Source organism: Leptodactylus fuscus, chromosome 2 (assembly GCF_031893055.1).
Source record: "Leptodactylus fuscus isolate aLepFus1 chromosome 2, aLepFus1.hap2, whole genome shotgun sequence".
NCBI classification, from domain to species: Eukaryota; Metazoa; Chordata; class Amphibia; order Anura; family Leptodactylidae; genus Leptodactylus; species Leptodactylus fuscus.
In genome coordinates this window covers 136,738,789-136,755,661 of record NC_134266.1, presented here as the reverse complement: position 1 = coordinate 136,755,661, position 16,873 = coordinate 136,738,789, and the positions used below count along the sequence as shown (strand labels likewise).

At 40.7% G+C, this 16,873-nt stretch overlaps 1 protein-coding gene across 1 annotated transcript; it reads left to right on the top strand.

Moving 5' to 3' along the window:
- The first annotated feature begins 580 nt into the window (after nt 1–580).
- TXLNA (taxilin alpha) lies at nt 581–16,439 on the top strand. The gene is made up of 10 exons (XM_075264686.1): nt 581–771; nt 3,135–3,434; nt 4,375–4,466; nt 4,556–4,726; nt 5,452–5,646; nt 8,937–9,056; nt 11,175–11,249; nt 11,624–11,716; nt 13,117–13,212; nt 14,308–16,439. Exons 1-10 carry the CDS (start codon nt 666–668, stop codon nt 14,584–14,586), a joined length of 1,527 nt encoding a protein of 508 aa, XP_075120787.1. The 5' UTR covers nt 581–665; the 3' UTR covers nt 14,587–16,439.
- The last annotated feature ends 434 nt before the right edge of the window (nt 16,440–16,873 follow it).

Sequence of the window (16,873 nt, the reverse complement as noted above, 5' to 3'; positions counted from 1 at the left end):
AAGTGAAACATTATTTACCTATATGGTAAACGTTGTAAAAAAGAATGTAATGTATGAATGTAATATACTATTAAAAAGTGTTCAAAAAGTCATATATTCCGCCTATAGCTACATAAACAAATATAAACCTCCCCCACTTTAGGCTAAGGCCCCACGTGGCGGAAACGCAGCTTGTCTTGTTGCAGATTTTGCTGCGTTTTTTTGAGCCAAAAATGACTACAGAGGGAATGGGAAATACATAGGAAGGTCTTCTACTTCTCCCTTCTGCTCAGTCCAATCATGGTTTGGGATCACAAAAACTGCAGCAAAATCTGCAACAAAAAAGCTGCGTTTCTGCAATGTGGGGCTTTAGCCTTAAGCCTTCCTCACTGACAGTCCAAAAAAATTGGTTGATAAGAAAACGCATGCGGCCATTTATGATTGTTGGTACATAAGCCGTGCAAACTGTCCTGACTGACTGGTAAACGCAGCCATCTATAGCGCCACGTTCACTCTGTAACCACCTGCTCATATGCTAATGCCAGCAGCACTGAGAGACTCCTCCTAGACATGTGACCGATCACGTGGGCGTGACGTCATCAAAGGTCCTTTAGCCTCCAAGGATCTAGTACTTACCAACGTCTGAGCTGTGCGGTGTCTCCACTTCCCCCTTTACAGCGGAGACAATGAAGGACCAGGAAATGCAAACTTCCACAACATCTGCAGCAGCAGCAGCAGCCTCCCCTGCCCCACTACCAACTCCTGAAGGGCAAGGCACAGCTGCCAGCCAAGGTGAGTGCCCGCTAAGTGGCGGCTCTGCACATCCTTCCAGGGGAAACTTCATATTCCAACAAGCCTCCCAGCCCCTGTGATAATTACTGGGCCCTCTGCTGCTCAAGCAGCTGCCCAGCTGTGGCCAGTGGTACAGAGGTGCATGGGTCATATGCTGGTGCATGGTGCCAGGATCAGCTCATTATATACTTTATTGTGTTATTTGTATAGAGGGTTGAGGAGTGGCTAGGAGACTTGGAATGTGCCTGATTCCCATATAGATCCCATAGCAGGGAGAAGTGTAAGTAGAAGATTTGCACTTCTCTTCTCCTTTGGATCAAGGCCTAGTTTTAACTATCACTGCTTATCACAGGGTCACCTAATAGGGATTGTAAAGTTTTGGAGCTTCCATCTGAAGTGACCTGGTCTTCTTGGAGGGCGCCCCCTTGTACAGCTACACATGTGAAAAGCAAGGCAGGAGAGAGCTTGTGATCTGCTCTGATCCCTGCCAGGTGTTGTATTGTCATGGAGACTGTGTTGGGAATGAAAACATGAAAAGTATTTATGTGCTCGGACAGACACATAACTGCCGCTGTCCAGTCCAGGTAGGATGTGGGGACTGTTGAGTTGGCAAGGCAACACTGTCTTCAATGCGAAAACAGATCAGGAATTATATCATGGAACGCTTTTGGGACTAATATACTTTGTGTATACTTAAAAGGTTAGCCATCATTTAAATTTATAGGCAGTTGAACATTTTTGCAACCAAAAATAATTAAAACATTTTGTAAAGTTTTTCGGATTTTATTTAGCCATCTTAGTGGTGACAGTCTTTAGTATTGATAGACCGTGAACGCAGGAACTTTCTATGGTCTGGCACATATCTTAAATCCCAGTCATTATTTCCTTTTTGCAGTGGGAAAACATAACTGAGTTTCTGGCAAGTCCCAGACCATAGAAAATTCCTGCATTCATGGTCTTATCCAACTAATCAAGACAAAAGACCGTCATCACTAAGATAGTTAGAGGAGATCTTTAAAACTCTGCAAAACCTTTAATTATTTGTGTTTGTAGACTTTTAAAGGTCTACAAATTTAAATTTGGTTATGTCAGTGGGAAAACTCCTTTAAAACCTCTATAGACCTAATGCTCGGTTTATATTTGTGTATATACATTTTTTTCTGTGATCTATAGGAGGAGGAAAGGTAAAATATAGCATTGCGGGTATCAGTCATGTGATGGACCCATTGACACTATAGTAAAGGCTGACTGGTTTTTGTCATTCATTTTATGAAAATAACAGCACAGCATGCTGTAATGTTTTTCCAGCTGACAGAATTTGAGATGTGGGCTTTTAATAGAGAATGTGAAACAGGCTAGGTTCACATCTGTGTTGTAGTCTCTGTAGAAGACTGTGCCGCAGATTCCATCTAAAATCGGTGGAGAGAAAATACCTGCACAGGAATTTTCCAAAACGGCAGAATCCATTATACTGTATTGGGTTCCAAGTATGTGCTTTTTAGTGGATGGGCTCTGTCTTTCGGGTCCCAATTGTGGACCTGAATTATGGAGAGTCAAACACTAGTATGAACCTACTGTAAACCTGCTCTTGGCCAAAAGCCAATACAGATAGATCCAAAGAATGTTCTGTGAACCAGACAGCTGGACTTCAAGCTGGAACATTTTAGGGCTAGTTCACACGGGGGATTGTGACCGCGTATTTTGGTCCAGATTTTGACGTGGGAAGCCACGTCAGCATGGGACCAAAATGCGCCTGCCACGACTGTCGCAGCTTCCAACAGTCACGGCATCCCGCTCCGGAGTAGGCCCAAATGAATGGGCCTAGTCTGCAGGGTGCTGTCCGAGGCAGACGCCGGGGGTGAATCAGCCGCGGAATCCACCTGAAGAAAGGGCAGCTCGCTTCTTTTTTCCGTGAACTGGAACATACCTTTCACAGAAAAAAGGAAGCTAGCAGTCTACATAGACCTCTATTGTGAGGGGGTGGATTTGGCGTCAAAATCCGCCCCCTCTTGCCCCTTGTGAACGAGCCCTTACTGTTGCTGACACTGATGCTTTGTATCAATTCTCTGTGATATGTGTTGTAGATTATTTCATTGTCTAGACTTGATACTGTCGTATTTATCTCTCAGTAATGAGCAGCCATAGCTGTAGCAGTTTTCAGCCTCAAGAATGTTCCCATTCACTGATGGCAAGCAGAGATCAAAATAAACTTAAATTTTAGAAATCAGCAAAAGTTTTATTAGGTTGTTTATTATATATTTAATTCTATAGTTTGCCCACTGGGGCGGTAAAGAGTATTGAATTTCTTCACCTTCCTTCACTTGCACTAGAAATATGATTTGCTTATGTTTTTGTCTTTGCAGGTGAGGTAGCTGCTTGTCCTGCCCCTCCTGCGCCGTGTGATGTCTCAGAAGAACTTAGTAGACAGTTAGAGGATATTTTAAATACATATTGTCTGGATGCTGGCCAGGAAGGAGTGGCAGACTCTGAGGAGACTGACAAAGGTCCTCCAGAGTCTGCTAGGAATGGAGAAACTGAGCGTGTGGTGCCAGAAGTTAATGGCGTGAAGGAAGAACTATGTGGTGCAGAGGATAACAGGATAATAAGTGGCACAGATAAGGATCAGAAGCGTGTGCAAGACAAGAAAAAGGCAAAGGGGCTCGGTATGTAGTAATAGTCACTGGAATCTTCTTATGCCAATGTAGATAGACAAAATCCTTTCATTTGACTGGCTTGGTAACAGCAAAATACAGGAGCCAGATTCATAATGAGAGAGATCTGCTCCCTATGTTTACCACTGTGTCAGTGGAAAAGCAATCACTTACTTGTATCTCTTCTCTAATATTTCAATTTAGTAATCAAAACTTTGTTGTATAGCTCAGTGCTGAAGGTGTATTACAAGAGGTCCCAGCCACACATGCATGGCCAGGAGAGGAAATCTCTTTTACTAGGCCAATATCTAGTCTCTGAGAGTCATGGAAACAGCTGGATAGTCACTGTAAGGGTAAGTTCAAACGAGGTTTTTTGGACCGGAACCTGAGGCGGAGGATCAAGCCGGCTCCCGGAAAAACTCCTGAGTGGCTCCCATTGATTTAAAAAAAAATCTCCGTCTGAACTTACCCTTATTCTTTTCAGAGCTACTTTCTGTCTTAGAGGGATCCTGAAGTACACAACCCTCTTCTTGGGGTTATTTCATGGGTGCATTTGTATCAATGACTCTATTGGAGTATTTATTATTTCAGTAGATCTGCCATATGTTGTGAAAGCAGCTTTAATATAGTATTATATACAAATAAAAGTAGTACAAAGTGATGCTTACTGCTGAGAGCCTTTTTTTTTTTTTAATGTAGATTGGGAGCACTACATAGAGCTCACAATGTACATTTTTCCCTATCAGTATGTCTTTTGGAATATGGGATGCAAATCCATGCAAACACGGGGAGAACATACAAACTCCTTGCAGATGGTTTTCCCTTGGTGGGATTTGAACACCAGGACCCAGGTGCTGCAATGCTAACCGCTGAGCTACCATGTGGCCCACCTACTGCTGAGAACCTTTTTGTCAATGCTTTAAACTGAATATCTTTATTCAATCCTTTTCAGGAAAGGAGATCACCCTGCTAATGCAGACCCTAAACACGCTAAGCACCCCAGAAGAAAAACTGGCTGCTCTATGCAAGAAATATGCAGAACTGGTGAGAAAAAAAATGAAATGTTAGTGCATTTTAATACAGTTTATCAATTAATATGACATCAAGTTATCTCTTTTTTAACGTCCACTAAGCTGGAGGAACATAGAACGTCTCAAAAGCAAATGAGAATCCTGCAGAAAAAGCAGACTCAGCTCATCCAGGAGAAGGACCAGCTCCGTAATGAACACAGCAAGGCCATACTAGCCCGTAGTAAATTGGAGAGTCTGTGTAGGGAGCTGCAGAGACACAACCGAACTTTAAAGGCAAGTAGAAACCCATGTTAAATGCATTGAATACATTGAAGTGTTATGCTGATGAGGCAGAGGAAGCAGTTACATCCAGGCCTTGAGGCCCTAAGGCCCTGCTGCAAATTTCACATTTATATCAGGTGCTCTAACTAGGGTTGTAACTGTGTTAGCTAACTTTCCCAGAAAGTCTGAAACACTCTGAGCAAAAGGGGATATTTACTAGGCAAATCTTTATGCCTTAAAAGTGAGTAATAATACATTTTTATTTACATAGAGCCAATATTTTCTGCAGCACTTTATAAATCATATGGTCATGTACAGACCATCTGAGATACTGAGTAGTAATAGAGTAGTAAATCAATTCACACAATAAGAATGAGGGCCATGCTCATAAGAACTTACAATCTACGAATAGTTGAGTATATGGTTTAAGGTCTGTAAAAGGTGGTTGGGGAAGGTGTCTGGGGTCTATATAAGGGTTGGTCTGGTTTGAGGCGTGGTGCGTGCAAGGTAGCATATGTCTGAGGTTTGTCCTTCGGTTTGTTTGCAGAGGGTCTATATAAAGAGTCAGTCTTGTTGATTCAAATGCTGCATTTTTATGGCCATAAACTTCACACATGTAGAATCTGTCTTGCAGATTTGTTGGATGCAAAAAAAACCCCCCAAAACTTAAAATTGTCATCCATTTGCACTGTCAGTCATTGAGTACTATTTTAAACTGTTCTGTTTTACCGGCTTAGGAGGAGGGTGTTCAAAGAGCCCGTGAGGAGGAGGAGAAACGCAAAGAGGTGACATCTCACTTCCAATTAACCCTAAATGACATCCAAACTCAAATGGAGCAACACAACGAGCGCAATACTAAACTGCGCCAGGAGAACGTGGAACTAGCAGACAGGCTAAAGAAGCTGATAGAGCAATATGAACTAAGAGAGGAGGTAAGTCTGTATGAAGGCTAATAGTCTTAGAATATGGTTTTATCAGACACAGTTGGCTGCTTCTAAAAGAAGCTTGGATGCTTTGCAGAAGAAAATTAATAGCAATGCTTATGTAAAGGTATAAAAATCATGAATTCAACCCCGACCAACGACCCCAATTCTCTGTTCTGGTCTAACTCCTATTCTCCTCCCTCTACTACCTTTTTAGTTTTGATAACCCTGAGCCGCGACGTCTGGTGTACTGTGCTTCATACTTTCATTTTTCCTCCCTGCCTCCCCTCCTCTTATGACCGCTTTTCTTTTTCACATGCATTATCCACCTTGTCTGACATCCATGGATTTAGGACCCCAGTTAAAGGCAGGCAAATTTGCAAATATTATTGATTATAAGACCTTATCTTCTCTTTGCTGACCTACAGACTAAATTTAATCTCCCCACTAGTGAGTTCTCGTATATTCAGATTACTCATCTAGCCAGTTCTATTTTTTGGGGTCCCCAGGCTCCCATGCCTATGATTTTTGAGAAACTTTGTAAATCTGAATCCTCTATAGCAGGGGTAGGGAACCTTCGGCTCTCCAGCTGCTGTGAAACTACAACTCCCATCATGCTCCATTCACTTCCATGGGAGTTCCAAGAACAGCAGAGCAAGTATGCATGCTGGGAGTTGTAGTTTTGCAACAGCTGGAGAGCCATACGTTCCCTACCCCTGCTCTATAGCAAACCATATTTTGTATATTTATCGTATTTTTTTCGGATCCCACTGCAAAGGCGAAACTCTCTCAGATCTGTCCTAGACCATCATGGCCTACTTTTTTACCTAAAAAGAAAATCTTTACAAGATGTTGCTCCACCCCGGTTTTACTTAATACTTTTAATCCTGCTGTACCAGACACTTGCTGGAGGTGTGGTGCTCATGGGGCGAACATATTTCACCCTTTCTTGTGGTCACCAGGTCCAGACTTTGATAAAGCAGGTATCAGGCCTTCACTGGAATAAAAACCCTCCTACTAATTTATATATATAATATACTCTCTTCTGCACGTTGTCTCATAGCTAAGTATTGAAGGCAGACCCCTTCCCCCATCTCTATCCAGAATAAGAGAGCTTAGAACCCTGGAACACTTGATTTCCCTTCTGAATGATGAGGGAGACCGAATCCAGGCATATGGGAACCCTGGCACACCTTTTGGGTACTTTGTGACCTCTAACAGTTGATCTGACTAATGATCCACTCACTGATAGGTTACACTGATTCACTTCCTTTTCTCTCCTTCTGTTTCTTGTCTTGTGTCTCCCCTTTCTTTTATTGCCATTATATGCACTAGGTTTTGAACTTAGGCTAGCGCTTGAACTCCATTCAGGGTTTCCATCCCCGAAACCACTTTAAAAATGCGAGCAGCACTTTTCTCTCCGAATTTTTAGCCCTTTTCAGGTGGAAACCCTGCAGGCTCCATTATAGTTTATGGTTTCCGCGGGTAACCGGTTTTTTAAGTGGATTAGGTTTCCGTTCGGTTGGGTCCCCAACCGGACCCCAAGTGGAAACCCAAAAAGAAAGGTGTGAACCTAGCGTATTATATTTATTTTTCATTAGCTATAGAGGCCCAATTGCACTCTCCTTTCTGCCTCTTCTGGCTATTTCATAGCACGAGTACTCTCTGCCTATTTCATTTTGCCTTGCCTCTGTTTTGTTTTTATACATATTTCCGAAAAATTCAATAAAAATGACAATTGAAAAAAATTATAAATTCAAATAAAACAGACTCCACTACCAGTGTGCCTAAAACAAAATCCATAAACAGAATAATAATTTATGTTTAAAAACAGCTATCTTTTGAATTATTTTTATACCTTTATACATAAGCATTGCTATTCAAGAAAAAAAACATACCACACTATTGTATTCCTGTACTAGGAGATCACCGGTAATACCACTCAGCCATCTGGATCACATGGTGAGCAGATGTACACATTTACTGCTAATTGCTTACCATATTTTACATACGTGTTATACACAGAAGAAATCTGGGACAGGGCTACGAACTGGATATATTTTTCTTTATCTTTATTGGGATAAGCTATTCTTCAGATACTTTTCTGTTCTTCTGGATAATTAGCACAGAGTATAATGCATACCATACATTTGCTGAACTTATTAGTTTGATCTATTTTGATAGAAAATTTACCCTGTACAGGCCAGACAAAGTTCACAAGTGGGTGACATTAAATTGTTTTTAATTATTAATAATACATGAATTGTGTTTTAGCCGCATACTGTTAGTGGAGTCAGGGTATTTTTTTTTTTTTTTTTAATTAATAAGTATGGTTTTTTTTTTTTCCCCACTCTCCCATTACATCACCCAACTCCAAGGACAGAAAACCCCATAATCCCCCCAAATTTCCTCCTGGCTTCAAGTTTTCTATCCTTGCAGTTAGGAGACCTTTCAGAACAAAATCTCTGAAGATTTTAAAGGGGCTCTATCAGCAAAATCATGCTGATAGAGCCCCACATATGTGTGAATAGCCTTTAAAAAGGCTATTCAGGCACCGTAAATGTTATGTTAAACTACCCCCCAGTTTTAAAATAATAACCTAAAAAATAATGTGCTCTACTTACGCATTGTGCACGCTGGGCGGGCATTCAGGGTGTGTCTTCATCTTCATCCACGCCTCTTCTTCCTCTGATGTCCTCGGGTCCCGTCTTCCTCCGGCGCTCGCGAACGGACATTGATAAAAAGAAATGGCCTGGGCGCATGCGCAGTAGCATGCGGCTTCTACTACGGCTACTGCGCATGCACCCAGGCTATTTTTTTTTTTATCAATGTCCGTTCGTGAGCGCCGGAGGAGGACGGGACCCGAGGACATCGGAGGAAGAAGAGGCGTGGATGAAGATGAATACACACCCTGAATGCCCGCCCAGCCCTTCTGACAGTGAACGGCTTAATTAACATATAGGATGCCAGAAATAACGGGGCTCAGAGCTCCACAACGAGGGGGGCTACAGACATAATTCAAAGTGCCCCAGAGTCTGTGCATCTGCGCCTGTAACATGGTGCAGAAAACTGCACAGGCTTGGGGTGGTGAAAGGTCCTCTTTAAAGTACAATTCCATAGCACACAACAGCAACCAGGAGGAAATTTTCAATTTCAAACTTTTCCTCATTTCCTCCTTTGACCTTTGGGAATTTGATGTTCCCATGGCGGCTTGCTCTTTTCTAAGAATAGTTTCTTAATTCAATGCTTTGTATGAGATTGTCTTGTTTCTGATTCTCTTTCACTTCTCTATTCTACAGCACATCGATAAGGTTTTTAAACACAAAGATCTTCAGCAGCAGCTGGTGGATGCCAAACTGCAGCAAGCCCAAGAAATGCTCAAGGAAGTGGAAGAGCGTCATCAAAGAGAAAAGGATTTTGTAAGTCAAATAAAACTTCTTTACGTTCTCTCATTTGTGGTGACCTTTGCATGTAGTCATTTCTGCAGTGCCCTGTTGATTTTTAGAACATTTTACTATTTTAGCTGGCCACCTTCTCACATTGAGGTGCATTTATCTAGACTCATGCACCTATTTTCGTCTGATTCTGTCCTTTTTTTATGTTTTATGATGTGATGCAAGATTTATCATGTGTTTGCACCTATTTTGAAATCTTTTACAGAAGTCTCATCACTTATATTTTTGTCTGATAGTGAGTCTGTCTGCAGTAATATTTTACAATGCATTTAAGAAATGTTTGTACATGGCAGCTAAAAACACAACTGAAAAAGGCACAAATAAACGAGGAGATAATTGAGCCCCATTGTGTTATAGAAACAGTAGATGGATTTGCAATTTTCCTTTGAAACTGTAGACAAAAGGAAATGCTCATTGACAAAAAAAAAAAAAAAACACTCCACAAAGGAACTGCAATGAAACCTTATATGTGTGAATGGAATGATATGAGTAAGTGATTACAATATTGGAGCGAGAGGAAGATTTTTAGACTGAATTTCAGCTCTCTCCAGGATCTACAGTTCACAACATAATCACAGAAGGTAATCTAGTGCCACTGGCATCAAGGACCTTCCTCATGTCATAAGATATGGCCCATATTCACAATTTAGAAACTTGCAATTCAGTCATTCTACCCTTGTCAGAGACTTTCAGCACCGTAGATGCTAAAATGTAGTGGTTAAAATAAGGTGCTGTCTGATATGCCATAGATTCAGTTGGTGGGACACCTGCTGTATCCTCAGGCAGGTTAGGGTTGCATATAGGAAAGGCATACTTAGCTTCTTCAATAATGCAACACCTGAAAATGCTGTGGCTCCAGGTGTGTTAGCTTTGATGGGCTAGTGGGCTGAGCATATGGAGAATTCAGGCATTTGCAGAAGTATTTTACTGCCTTTCACGACCTACTGTTTAAGATGTTCACAAAAGCTGACACCCCCAGACCTTAGGCAGCATTACTTACTGAGTCCACGATACACCTTATTTACTCCACTCCATTGTAGATTCAAGCATTGCAGCACAGTAGTGGCTAAGCACGTTACTCAATAAGGACCTTTGCTTGGGTACCACCCCCTGTGTCCACAACTATCCAAGCAGGTTAGGACAGGTATAGTTAGTTCTGCTCATTTGGACAATGCAGAAAAATGGCTAAAAAAGTCCAGCATATTTTGGACTATAAGACGCAGTAAGGTTTTAGAGGAGGAAAATGGGGGGGAAAATTTTTTTAATATAATAGAACCCGGGGGTTTTCGGACACAGGGATACCAAATGTGTATGTGTTTCAACAGTAATGTTTTTGTTTTATATGTATTCTAGGGATATGGGGGTGATTTGAACTATAAATTTTGAACTTGCAATCATTTGATTGCAAGTCCCATAGACTGCAATACAATTGTATTGCAGTCTATGGGAGATGCTCAATATTACTGTTGAGGCTGGTCAGAGGAGGCTCCCACGTGGCACAGTAACAGGTCGGCTAGTATTAACACCAGTAGTAGTAATGCCTGAGAAAAATAGTAGAAAAATACTTTGAAACACATACACATTAGGTATCCCTGTGTCTGACAGTGCCCGGTCTACTGAATATAGGTTATCTGCAGTGCTCCTGTTCTGTTGGGAAGGGGTTAATAGGACCACTGCAGATACCCTATATTCAGCCAGACTGAATTCCAAGTGGGGAGAAAAACCCAGTCCTCAAGCTCATGAGGGGGCAGACAGACAACCAAAACACCCCCTCCCCTTCCCCAGCACCTACTACACCCAAAAACTCCGACCATTTTAATTTTTGAAATTTTCCAGTAGCTGCTGCATTCCCCTTCCTCCCCAGCTTATACTCGGGTCAATAAATTTTCCCAGTTTTTTTTGTGGTAAAATTAGGGGCCTCGGCTTATATTCGGGTCGGCTTATGTACGGTACTTAAATTACTAAACTTTAAGACTATTTAATTTGGGATTTGTCTAAAGTAAATGCATTAAACCCAGTAATCTAAATATAATAATGGGAGTATTTTGTGTAATCTTCTTCACATTTTGTTTTTATATATAGCTCTTGAAGGAAGCAGTGGAATCCCAGCGCATGTGTGAGCTCATGAAACAGCAGGAGACCCACCTCAAGCAGCAAGTAATTACATTATTTTTTATCTACTACTCATTTCCTTTGTAGTGAACTTGCATATTTTCCACAAAGCTAACTGCTGGAATATATGAGCACTCCAAACAGTGATCTTAGAAACTGATTGTGAATGGATGGATTTGTCATCATGTTTCTTACTAATATTTGCCCTTTCTTTTCCATTTGTATGATAAAATAGAATTTCTGAGAATCTCCTGAACTATTAATCACTCCTGATACACAAATTGGTGTTTCTGATTCATACATAACCTGTTACTCTGCAAATATCAGGATGCATGTCCAGAATTGCCATTTGTGCACCATGAACGCTGCTGCAATGTGGTACTGTAACTGACTCATTCCTTTGTGTATATTTCATTCAGTTGGCCCTGTATACAGAGAAGTTTGAGGAATTTCAAAACACCCTTTCTAAAAGCAATGAAGTCTTCACAACCTTCAAACAAGAAATGGAAAAGGTGAATAATGATACGTTTTCTTCCTTATACATTTTATGAAGTGATGTAATTACTGACTGCCCTAATGTCCACCATTGCAAGTACTTACCGTATTTTTCGGACTATAAGACGCACTAAGGTTTTAGAGGAGGAAAATAGGGAAAAAAAAAATTAAGCAAAAAAAATTGGTGAAATATTTAATAACCTAATAATATAATATTTCACCAATGTAAATAGAACCGGGGGCTTTCGGACACAGGGATACCAAATGTGTATGTGTTTCAACAGTAATGTTTTTGTTTTATATGTATTCTAGGGATATGGGGGTGATTTGAATCTATCTATCTATCTATCTATCTATCTATCTATCTATCTATCTATCTATCTATCTTCCATGGATGTAAAGAGACACCCTGCAGTGAAGCTATGCAGGAAGAGAAAAAGGGGCGGGCCAGACGGGTGAAGGAGGTGTGGTTTTCTAAGCAAACTTGAAAACACGTCTCTTTCACCTGTCTGGCTTGTCCCTCCTTCACTGCCTCTCAGATCTTGCTCCTGCAATGAAGCCACACAGGCAGGGAAGTAGGGGCGGGTCAGACGGGTGAAGGAGGCGTGGTTTCAAGCTTCCCGAGAAAACCACGCCTCCTCCTCCCATTTGGCCCGCCCCTCCTTCCCTGTCTGTGTGGCTTCATTGCAGGAGCCAGATCTGAGAGGCAGTGAAGGAGGGGAGGGCCAGACGGGAGAAGGAGGCGTGGTTTTCTCGGCAAGCTTGAAACCACGCTTCCTTCACCTGTCTGGCCCGCCCCTACTTCCCTGCCTCTCATATCTCGCTCCTGCAATGACGCGACACAGACAGGGAAGGAGGGGCAGAGCAGGCAGGCACCGTGCTGCTCTCCTTTTGATCCTCATAGACAGGACACAGACGCTGCACACGCTGCATTCGGACTATAAGACGCACACACATTTTCCTCCCATATTGGGAGGAAAAAAAGTGCGTCTTATAGTCCGAAAAATACGGTACATGTCCAAGTACTTAACCCCCAACAAACTCTCCTGAAAATGTCACTTTTTTTTTTTTGCAGATTTTGACTTTATGGCTCAAATATATAAAAATATATATACAGCAGTGCTTTAACCAGTGATACCTCAAAATCTAGATGTGTTACAGATATCATAGATATGAGGGATTACAGATATCTAAACTGCAATGTACTTTGCTCAAGGCCCAAGCTGGATTCATTCAGAACTGTAGGGGTTTAAGGAACGAGAGTGTTGGATATTTCTGAGATCAAGCTGAAAACTGATGACTGCTCAGTTTAATCTTCAAACATAAATATTCCAGTCATGTAGTAACCGGGCACAAGGATGAGCTCTTAAGTACTGCATTCGTTCTCACTTTTTTTCTTTTGTTTTTTGTCATGCAGATGACCAAAAAAATTAAGAAGTTGGAGAAGGAAACAACTATGTACCGATCTAGATGGGAGAGCAGTAATAAGGCACTGCTTGTGATGGCTGAGGAGGTACGTACGATTTCTGAACTACATTTGCTTTACCTAAAATGATTAGTTGTGGCATCAGTTATGAAAAGCAACAAGTCTATATTTCTATTACATGATTTTATAATATAAAATAGAAATTAGATTTTAGGGAATAAAATGGTTTGCAATAAATTTATAAGGTATTATCTTTTTACATATATTTATTTTGTGTTGCTAGACGTGTATTACATTACTAATGTAGTATAACACACTAATACTGTAGCAAGGTGTTAGGTACGGTAAAATGCCTTTTAAGGGCAGGTTCACATCTGCGCCCCGGTCTCCGCTTTCAGGTTTCCGTCTTTTGCCCGAGAAACTGGACAGGAGACAGACACCGGCAGTCACTTTGCAAAGTTTACGCCCGTGAGCGTTTTGTGGTCTCCGCGACTAAACCGTTTTTTTGGGTTTTTTTTAACCGGACACAAAGTCGGACATGCAGGACTTTGTGTCTGGTTAAAACCCCCCCCCAAAAAAAACAGTTTCATGGCAGAGACCACAAAACGCTCATGAGCGGACACTGTCTGCCGGGTTTCCGTCTCCTCTGCAGAAGACAGAAACCTGAAAGCAGAGACTGGGGTGCAGATGTGAACTCGCAGTAACTTAGAAAATTTGCAAACATTTGGCTACTATTTCTGAAGAATTACTAATGTAGGGTTACAACAACAGGATAACAGGAAAGACCAATAAACCTATAATATCTGATAAGTTAATAGAAGTGAGGTCCTAACATGTAGGATTGCTATAAACTAGAGGCTACTCTTATTTATAGTAGATCCACTATAAATTTCCTGCACTGAAATTCGTATTATTTCAGAAGTTCTTCTGCTCTCATGTTATCGAGTCTTTTGTAGAGGTTAACTGCTTTGTACATACTTGTTTGTGTTCCCTTCTTACTGCTTTGTGTGTCTGTTATACTTTGTGCTCCTTTTCTGTAAGTACTATTGTTACCTCTGTAAATCTTTCCTGTTTTTTTTTTGTATCCTTCTTCACTGCAACCTCCCACACTTCTGTATTGCATAACAGGACCAGTTGTACATGTTAACTATTTGTAAACTATGACTAAAATTTTCCTTCCAGAAAACTGTTCGTGACAAAGAGCAGGAAGCATTGCAGGCCAAGATACAAAAATTAGAGAAGCTCTGTCGGGCTTTACAGAGCGAGCGTAATGATCTGAACAAGAAGGTGCAAAGCCTCAGCGAACCTCCAGCTCCCTGCACAGAGAGCACTCCAGATGATTGTATGAGTATTGCAGCACCCTCCAGCAGTGAGAATGTAGAACTGAACAATGGTGCGTGTGGGCAGGATTCACTGCAAGTCATGGCACAGTCTCCTGTTCCAACTGCTACAACTGAATAATACCGATGGGAGTGAATGCTTAATATGTAATGCCCTCATTCCTTTTATAAAATGGCTTCCACTTTTATACCCACCTTACACACTTGTCTTTCCTCTTGCTTTTATTTTGTTTGTTTTTTTACTTTCCAAATACCAATATGTAATAATCCTGTAAAACAGTCTGTCTGCCATACACATGTGGCAATCTACTCTGGAGCCACATTCATTCTGCGGGTTGATTGTACGCAGTGTAGTTTATTTTGTTGTCACACTATTTTGTCCGGATTTTGTTTTACTGAAAATGTATTTAATAAAGATAAGGCATACTAACTGTTATTATAATAATATACATCTGCTGGAAGGCTCTCCTCTATGACCTTTGTTTCTCATCAGTCATTGACGCATGTGAATGAGTCAAACCTGAAGTTTGCATCATGCATGCAATGTGTGTCCTTGCTGTTGGTGCTAACTGTGGGGTAATGACATATAAATATATAGGTGACACCTTTTAGACAATTCCTAAGCTCAGATCAGATGCACTGCTAACCAACAATGTATAAAACATGTTGCAGAGGAACATTGGGGTTGTTCATAGAAATCTATTCAGTTGCGGTTTTATTTTCTAATTCAATAGAAAATGAGAGCTGAATTCCCATGGATAACACTGCTACGCTTACTTAATTTGTAAGAATTTACCTAACGTAAAGGAAACCTGTTGCACTTTTACGTCCACTCTAAGCAGTGCACAGTAAATATTGTATGCTAAAAAGTGAATCTGCTTTAGGAGAAGCATGTGAGGATACAGTACTGAATTGAATAAAAGTATTGCAGTCCACAGTTTAGTTTTTTATCCAGTTAATGACTTTGGTTGTTTTTGGAAGGGCCTTGTTCATCTGCTATCATTGGCTATATGTTCACTTAGTATCCTTCCTTTTTTTTTTGTTTATAACGTCAAGGCTGTTGTATGAAGTTTGGAAAAAAAAAAGTTGTCTCCTTTAGTTTTCCGGAAATGGCGCTTGTTTCTGTAGCTCCGACCTGCGGCCTACTGCAGTACTATTCAGTCAATATGGTTTATTCTGATTTTGTTCGATGTTTTGGACCAGCTGATAACATGTCTGTGTGGAATAAATATAAACTGTGCAATGTTTGTATTTATTGCCAAATATGCTAAACCTGTGAAGTGTCTTTTTGCATCAACAGATTTTGCAGTATTACCATTGCTGAATGTATCACAACATGCTGCTATGAACATGGCTATATGTTCTTGCACATACTTATATTCTGTTTAGTTAATCTTGATAATACATACACAGGAATTACATGATTATCACAACTGTTATGCTCTAAATCAACATTATATAGTTATGTCTTTTCAACCGAATAATATTTTGCCTCTTTTGTGTGTCCTTTTTTTTTTTTTTAAAGGCTTCTCAATATTACAGAAATCCTTTGCTCTTTATAAATTAGTATATTAAATGTTTCACTATTCTCTTTAGCAGTGCCTTTGAAAGATATCCCATATATTAAATCAGCAAGGAAACAAGGCAAGTTCAGTCCCATCTTCAGTGTACCATGAATAAAATATATCGCCATAATTTACACAAAGGTCTTAAAATTAGTTAGCCAAGTAATGGCTTACCCAGTATATAATTGATATAAACTGCTGCTACCTTTCAGGGGTTCTTACGTTTCAAATTGGGGACAGTCTTAAAAGCCTACTAGGCCCAACATCTGTACTGTAATTTTTAGAGGCTCTAGTGTGGTTACATATGTACCCAGCACTTAGGTACCAAAGAGATTGTCCTACTCTGTGAGTTAGGCAAGCAGGCTGATCTTCATTGTTATGATGGAAGTAGTGTATTTCTGAAATGAATAAACTGTGGCTTTATATTCCATCAGTTTGTTTTCTTTATGTACAGACTTACTAGTGTGCGTGTGTGTCCATAGGACACACTAACCGGGCATGGCAACCATATTACAATGGTCATTATGCAAGAGAAGGATACCATTGTTTCATTCTTTCATATGATCAGCTGACTGACCTGTCAATTTACACAGCAGAGGAAAGACCCACAAATTCTGTCTATGAAAGTCTTTGACAGCCATGCATTCAGGCTGTTATATATATTTATATTTATTTAATATAAGTTCTGGCTGTGGTGTAAATTGGAAGGTCAGTCTGCTGTTTACAGGGGCAACAGGAACCCATTTGGGGGCTCTGTAATCAGAAGGTGGTGCAGGATGAGTGCACTTATCCCTGTGCAGACCTCATTATACCCAGTTCTAATAGATGATGCTAGGTTCGCAC